We start from the raw sequence: 7,898 nt of genomic DNA, 5'->3' as shown, positions 1-7,898 counted from the left end.
CGGCTGTGGGCCGCGGAGGGACGGGAGGGACGGGAGGGACGGGGGTCCGGGCTCAGCCGACTTGGAAGGACTGTGGGGACATGGAGAGACTGGCCAGGGTGAGCCAGGGGCTGGGGCCGGAGCGGGCAGTGGAGAGGAGCGCCCTGGACAGTGACCGCAGACAAAGGCAGAGTGGAGCTGGGACGGAAGGAACCTGGAAGGGGGACGGGGGATTACAGGGGTGTGGGAAGGGGAGGCAGGAGAGGACTGTGGCAAGAACTGGGTGGAGCAGGACAGAGCCGGATGGAGGCAGATGCCGATAAAGGCACAGAGTGAAGCAGGGACCAGAGGATCTGGAAAGGGGACCGGGGACTCTGGGCAGTTCAGAGGTGACATTTGAACAAATGGACTGGGAAGTATGGCCAGAACTCTGGAAGAGGTGGCTGGAGCTGCTGCATCAGGAAGCAGTTCCTGTTTGGGAGTAGGGAGATGGGGCATCTAACTGGGGCTCAGCCCAGTGCCTTCCTCCCCAGCAGGAGTCAGCACTGAAAGCCCTGGGGACAGAAGGCCTCTTTCTCTTTTCCTCCCTGGACACTGACGGGGATATGTACATCAGCCCCGAGGAGTTCAAACCCATTGCTGAAAAGCTGACAGGTACCAAAGAGACTGGGGACTGGGTGGAGGGCCACTCATGGTAGCAGCACCTGGAGCCGAAGAACATTGTGGTCTCTGGGGCTCTGGCACTCCTTAGCTCTGGCACTGGCTGCTTTAGCACCCAGCCTGTTGTCCTCATATTTGTTAATAATAGTACTAATTAGCATTTTTTGACTGCCTCCTGGTGCCACTTGTCACTTTTGCACTTCCTGCGGTTTTCTTTTTAAATCTCACAATAGCCTGGAGAGTGGACGCTCATGACCCTGACGTCTGTAGTTTGGGAGAGCACTAACAGGTTCACCCACTTGCCCAAGCTAGAAGAGGGAAGAGCTGGGTTAGAACTAGGCCATCTGGCTCCGGGGTCCTGCACCATCGGCTCGCAGGTTTATGATCGGAGATGTATGCCATGTGACACTTATGCAGCAATCCATAGACGGGAGCTATGACTACTGGCCTAACTCTCTGCCCTCGTGCTGTTAGAGCACCTTGCTATCCATCTTTGTCTAGTTGCAGTTAGTGGCTAATTTTTTAAAGATGAGGAGCTGAAACCCTTTTTATCCCCCAGTGGTGCTGAAGATGGAACCCAGGGCCTCACATTCACTAGGCTAGTGCGTTACCACTGAGCTAGAGAGGATAACACATTCTAATGAATTAAAAAATGTTTGTCCCACAGCTCCACCACTATCCCAAGCTCTGTGTGCATTTCTCTCCAAACTCTTGTGACATTTCTTGAACTTATGATCTTAAGCATCCAGTTGTTACCCAGTTGTTCTCATCTGCTGAGAGCAGGACACAGATGCCAGCTGCTCTCAGGGGTAGGAGTACCAGAACCTTATCATGGCTTGCTGTGTCTCAGGAATGAGTGGTGGGTGACCTGTGGTCACTGCTAGAAGAGGAAGGTCTGATGAAAATGCAAATTTGCTGTGATGGCTTTGTATGAGTGTCACTCAGGGGCAGGCAGTTCTGCCGTGAACGTGGGCCAGCAGGTCAAAGGCCATCCTTTCTAACTTGGCCTTTACCTCTTAGTCTGCATGTGCTCCTCTGAGCCTCTGCATAGTCACCTGCTTGTCCCTTTTTACAGCCAGAGAGCCACAGTTCCCTTATAATGATATGTTAGCAAAGCTTTCTAGGCTTGGGGGCACTTTTTATTTTTATTTTTCTGCATAAATTTCCATCAGTGGAAAAGAATCCCTTCATTGCCTCTAGGCTATGAGCGCAAAAATAGATGATGTTTTGGGAAATCAAAGAATAAATACATGAATAAACATATGAACTCCAAGCAAGGAATAGAGGCAAACAGTTCTCTGTAGTTGGTAGACTTAAAAGTGTATGTAATTTTCTGCTTTATGCCTTACAATTCTTATAAATTGTCCATAATGAGCAAGTGTTATAATTCAGGAAATAAAACTTTTTATTTAAAAAGGGGGGGGGGCTATAAAATGCTGAGGGAGTGGTATTTTATTGCTGTGCTGGGGATTGAACCCAGAACCTTGTACAAGACTAGCATGCACTATACCACTAAGCTACACCCCAGACCTGTTTAGTTTTAAGAGAAGGGATCTCGCTGTGTTGCCTAGGCCGGCCCCAAATCCTGAACTCAAATGACCCTTCTGCCTCAGCCTTCTGAATACCCAGGACTGCACCACCATGTCCAGCTAACTTGAGTGTTATTCTTAGTCATTATTTTTAATATCTAAAATGATTGGGGGGCTGGGACCATCTCAGTGGTAGCGCACTTGCCTTGCATGTGTGAGGCACTGGGTTCAATTCTGAGCACCACATAAAAATAAATAAAAATAAAGATCTATCAACAACTAAAAAAAAAATTAAAATTAAAAATGACTGAGAAAGGAAGGCAGGTGATGACCCTGAATTTTCTTACTGCTCTTTTCCTCTGAAGTTTCCAGACTTTTATTTAGAAAGTTTTACCACGTTGATTCACAAATACAGAAATGACAGTGATTCTCCCCCAGCCCCTCTGTCTCCAAGTGCCTAGCACCTCACTGCATCCCCAGCCCAACGACGGTGATTCTTTAGAACAGGGATTTGCATCTGGAGCAGCTGGGAGTGCTAATTAAGAGGGCAGTTTACTGACTCTAGCCCCTTAAGGTTCTGACTCAGTAGGTCCAAGGTGAGTTCCAGGCACCTGCTTTGAAGAGGCTTCTGGGTGATTCTGATGGCCTCTGGTTGAGAGCTGCTTTTGATGCATCTATTCAGCCTGCCTGCAGGTCACAGAAGTCACCAAATGCCAGGCATCTTCTCTGTACCTTGAACCTGCCCTGGGAGAGCAGCCAGGACAGCCCCACCCTGCTTCATGGTCCTGGGCCAGTGTCACCCCTCCTGAAACCAGCCTCCTTTCTCCCTTAAGCCCTCTTCATCGCTGCCTCTGCACCAAAGGATGGCAAACTTGGCAGGTGTCTGAGCGGAAGATCTGAGGATCAAGCCCGGCCCCAGCCAGGCCAGCCCTCCTTATACAGAGGGCAACCAGTTCACCCAGACAAGCAGGGAGAAGAGCGTCTGCCCACTCTTTCCAGTGCTCTTGCCATGACACCAGCCACAGCCAGATTCAATTTCTTGCCTTTGTTCTTTACTCTGATTTTCTTGACTGAGTCCCTCACAGTCCCCCAAGACACAGAAGAGGGTCATGAGTAATCAATCACAGGTTGAGGGTAAAACAGGCTTGGTTTGAATCCTGACTCCCCGGCCACCTTGGCTTTGCAATCCTGGGGAAGTGGCTTGGCCTCTCTGAGCCTCCACTTTCTCCTTTGTAAAATGGAGCTGGTAATCCGTGGTTCTCCGCCTCTGGTGGTGGTTAACTGTTATCCCTGCTCCGAGCCTTACTCCCCTTGCCACCAGCTGAGGGGCATCCTGAAAGAAGTGGGGCCCTGCAGCCTTAAGGGCAGGACCTCTCCAGCCATCTGTGTCTCACAGGGTCAACACCTGCCGCCAGCTACGAGGAGGAGGAGCTGATCCCTGACCCCACGGAGGAGACGCTCACCATAGAAGCCCGATTCCAGCCTCTGCTCCCAGAGACCATGACCAAGAGCAAAGATGGTTTCCTAGGGGTGAGTCGGGACACTGGTGGCCCATGAGCAGGATGACAGATAGCAGGACCACCTGTGCGGGCTCCCTCCTGAGGAACTCTGTCCTCCTTTCTTCTTCCTGTCAGCTCCCACTGTGCCAGGCCCCGAGGGTCCTGGAGTGTCACGATGTCCCGGCACTCTGGTTGAGGAGTAGGAGAGAGAAGCGTGAGCCCCCACCCCAGGTGGGGGAGTCTGGGATGGCTCTCTGGGAGGAGTGACGCTGGGCAGAGGCGACCACGTGGGCAGGAGTGTTCACGGCCAGTGCAGAGGAGCCTTGGTGATGCAGCTGCCCGCTGACCATGGTGACCCTCTGCACAGCCGTCTTTCCCCAGGTCTCCTAATGGGCATCAGGCCTGTTCTCTGTTGATCACCCATGAAGTAGACCTGGGTTCAGTCCCTAGCAGGGGCTGTAGGGAAAGGTGGGCCCCCTGAGGAGGAGAAGGTAGGAGGTGGCAGATGCTAGCACATGGGCCAAAGCCACCGCCACCCTGCCTGCCCCCCACCTTCTCCCACCGGCTCCTCTCACCATTCTGCAGTCTAGCCTGCCCTCCCTCCCTGCCTCCCTCCTTCCCTCCCTCCTTCCTTCCTTCCTTCCTTCCCTCCCTCCTTCCCTCCCTCCTTCCAAATCGCTGGCCTTTCTTTCAGCTGCGAGCCTTCTCACATGCAGTTCTCTCTGCCCAGGTTTTGCCTGCTTAGCTGAAATGTCATCTTAGCATGAACAGGAGTTGAAGGCAGAAAGTGCCAGGCCAGTCAGTCGAGGCCAGAGGGCTCGAGTGGCTGGACCTGAGGCGCATGCAGGGCATCCCAGTCAGTGGTGCCCGGAGGGAAGCTGCTGCCAAGGGCCTCGCTGCCTTCTTGGCCTTCACTCTGAGGAGCAGAACACCCCAGCCCATCCTGGAATAGGAGAGCCCTCATCAGATGCACCTGTCCCAGCTGGGCACGTGGGTGGCACAGGGAGGGTCGAGCAGCCACTTCCTGGATGGGGAGAGCAAGGGCAGCCGGAGGACGGAGGACAGTGGGAAGGAAGAAAGGGCAGGGTGTGGCTTCTGATGGAGCATGAGGGGGAGGACTCGGTGACTCAGGCTGCTGGCTGGGGACCAGTGTGTGGTGGGCCACTTGCCCAGGCAAGAACTATCAGAGTGGAGATTTTGGACACATTGAAGTTGAGGTGCCCAGGGATGTCCTGGAAGTCCAGGAAGTGGCTGGAGATCAGGTTGGACCTTCCACGGGGGATCTGGGGTAGAGGTAGGACTGGCAGGGATGGGGCCAGTCTGGCAAATAAGTTCCCCAGAGTGGTGACAATGGGGGACAGGCACCTGCTCTCACGTGGAAAACAGAGCAGAAGTGGCACTTCTAGCCCTGGCTCTTCCTAGCACAGCTCACAAACCCAGTGCCCGCTCTTTGGCATCTGCCCTCAGTGTTGGCCAGGCTGAGCGAGGCCAGAAGTGGGCACACTCAGCCCAGCCTTGCACAGCTGGCCCTGCTTTGGGAACCTGCTTATTAAATCCAGCTCCGGGAGCTCCGGGGCCTCTTCCCTCCGCCGCCCACGGAGCTGGCTTCTGGAGGGGACAGAGAGGAGACCCACTGCTCATCAGAGAGGCAGCTCCCCAGTGACTGAGACCTCCTGAGCGTGTCAGCCAGTCACTGACCTGGTGGCTGAAGTCTCAGGGGACGTGATTCCTGTCTGTACCCACTAAAGACAAGAGGAGCAAAGGACGGTGGAGCTTTTGCCAGGTCCTGCTGCTCAGGGTCCTGCCTCTGAGCTGCAGGTGACCAGCAGGCAGCCCCGTGGCTCCTAACCCTGCGTCCCTCCGTGATGAGCTCACCAGGCGGAGGAGCTGGGCTTAGGGCAGGCCTTTGCCCGGTCCCAAGCCAGGGTGGGGCAGGCCACCATTGAGGCAGGGCCCTCTCCAGGATGGCCTTCCTTCTTCGTCCCCGTAGCCTCCTCCTGCTCTTGATTAGAGAGTTTATCAAAAGAGGGCCGCCTGCCTCCCTTATCACACTCAGCACCAAACCCAACTCTGACCTCCTGAGTGGGACTCAGGCCTGGGGGGGCTTGGGGATCAGGAGTGGAAAGGAAGGCCGGAGAGGGCAGGGCAGCCTGGGTCGGTCTGCTGGCCCATGCAAAGGATGGGGACACCGCCTGCGTGAGGCCCTGAGCTCCACCACCGGGTTCCAGGCCTGGGCGGCCCCCCCACTGCTCTGGCCTGGGCTGTCCCCCAGGTGGCTGCTGGGCACTGCTCCCCCTGTGGCCTGGGAGGTGAGATGAGCCTCTCTCTGGCAGGACGGGGCCAAGCTCATGGCTCCGGGATCCAGGGAGACCTCCACCTGCACATGGGTCAGGGGGCCCCAGAGCCTCAGCTTCACCTGAAGGTCTTTACCCCAGGTCTCTCGCCTCGCCCTGTCCGGCCTCCGCAGCTGGACGGCCGCCGCGGTGCCCAGCGCAGTGTTCGCAGCCCGCCACTTCCAGCCCTTCCTGCCCCCTCGCGGCCAGGAGCTGGGGGAGCCCTGGTGGATCGTCCCCAGTGAGCTGAGCGTCTTCACTGGCTACCTGTCCAACAACCGCTTCTACCCGCCACCGCCCAAGGGCAAGGAGGTGAGGGCTGTGGTGAGACAGGCCCTGCCCACCTGCACTCTGGACTGCCCCCGCCTCCCCCAAGGTCCCTGGGCCTTCAGATCCAGGGTGTACCCTCGCCCAACACTCCAGGCTAGCAGGGCCCAGCAAGCCACTCAGGGTCTCCACTGCTGTCCCCCAGGTCATCATCCACCGGCTCCTGAGCATGTTCCACCCACGGCCGTTCGTGAAGACCCGCTTTGCCCCTCAGGGGGCTGTGGCCTGTCTGACTGCCATCAGTGATTCCTACTACACTGTGATGTTCCGGTGAGCATCCCTGCAGCTGGCCTGGGACTTGAGGCCATTGCACAAGGTATAGGGCCAGCAGGGGAGGGCCTGGCCTAGGTCCCCAACTCCATTACTTCATGCTTATGGTCTCAGGCTCTCTGAGCCTCAGTTTCCTCGCTGTGGGTCAGCATAGTAGTGGTTTCCTCATAGGGCACATGAGAATTTGGAGAGAAATGTCCAGAACTTGCTTAGTCTAGGACTGGTGGCTGTGATTGTGTTGTCCACACAGAGGTCAGGACATTGTCACCCATACCCTTGAAAATCCGTGGGAGCTCAGAGGAAGGTCAAGGTGCTTCTTTCTGAAACTGGGCCTTGTCCTCCTCCTGCCCCACGCACCCTCCTCCCCCCGTCCAGCCTTCTCTCCCACAGGAGTCTGGCCAAGGCTCCCAGGATTTGGGGGAGAAGATAGGGGAGCATTGGCTCAGCAGAGTCTGTTCCCCACAGGATCCACGCCGAGTTCCAGCTCAGCGAGCCTCCAGACTTCCCCTTCTGGTTCTCCCCAGGCCAGTTCACTGGCCACATCATCCTCTCAAAAGATGCCACCCATGTCCGTGACTTCCGGCTCTTCGTGCCCAATCACAGGTGGGAGCTGGGGCTGGCCCCGCCTCAGCACCTGGCTACAGTCTATCCTTCCCCAACTCCAGAAGCTCAAAAGCAGAACAGTCCAGAGACACCCTCACTCTCTGCCCCTTCCCTTATTCCCCAGAGCCACCTCTCAGTGGCTGCTCAGGCCACCCAAGGGAAGGGCAGGGCCCCTGTTGGGGGGTCCAAGGAGGCTTCCCAGAGGAAGTGACATCTAAGCAGAGACCTGGGGGAAGAGAGTCCAGACAGAGGGAACAGCACATGCAAGAGCCTGAGCCTCAGCCCTATTGCCACAGAGCCTTGGAGGGGTTCTGGGACAGCACTGTCTGAGCCAGCTGCCTGCCTGCCTCATCTGCCCAGGATCAGCCACCCATCAGCAGAACAGGGGACCTAGGAAGGCCTAGGCAAGACATTCCTCCCTGATAAGTCCCAAGACTTAGCAGGCCTGAATGACCTCTTAGACAGGGTCAAGTCCCAGGCTGGGAGCCAGGAAGTCCCCTAGTTCAGCCTTAGCTATGGCAGCAGTGGGCTGTGTGGCTGGCCCTGGCCCTCTGTGAACCTGTTTCCTCATCTGCCAGATGGGAGGCTCACTCCTGGTCACTTGCACTCATGGAACAGGAACAAGGGGATGGTTGGGATAGCCTGGAAAGAACAAGTTGTCCCTAGCAGTGGGAGGGGCTTCTCCCCCCCCCCCCCCC

The 7,898-nt window shown here is 56.3% G+C and overlaps 1 protein-coding gene across 1 annotated transcript in view; it reads left to right on the top strand.

The window, feature by feature from the left end:
• The first annotated feature begins 265 nt into the window (after positions 1–265).
• Positions 266–7,898, top strand: part of Selenon (selenoprotein N) — a 16,047-nt gene continuing 8,414 nt past the window's right edge. The window contains exons 1-5 of the mRNA XM_015484777.2: positions 266–633; positions 3,565–3,698; positions 6,103–6,312; positions 6,473–6,597; positions 7,063–7,200. Coding sequence (XP_015340263.2) covers positions 585–633; positions 3,565–3,698; positions 6,103–6,312; positions 6,473–6,597; positions 7,063–7,200 — 656 coding nt within the window. The 5' untranslated portion in view covers positions 266–584. The remainder of the gene's footprint in view (positions 634–3,564; positions 3,699–6,102; positions 6,313–6,472; positions 6,598–7,062; positions 7,201–7,898) is intronic.

This window comes from Marmota marmota, unplaced genomic scaffold, assembly GCF_001458135.2.
Source record: "Marmota marmota marmota unplaced genomic scaffold, marMar, whole genome shotgun sequence".
Taxonomy (NCBI): Eukaryota; Metazoa; Chordata; class Mammalia; order Rodentia; family Sciuridae; genus Marmota; species Marmota marmota.
Note: the sequence above shows the minus strand (reverse complement) of the source record. Positions and strands in the feature narration are given on the sequence as shown.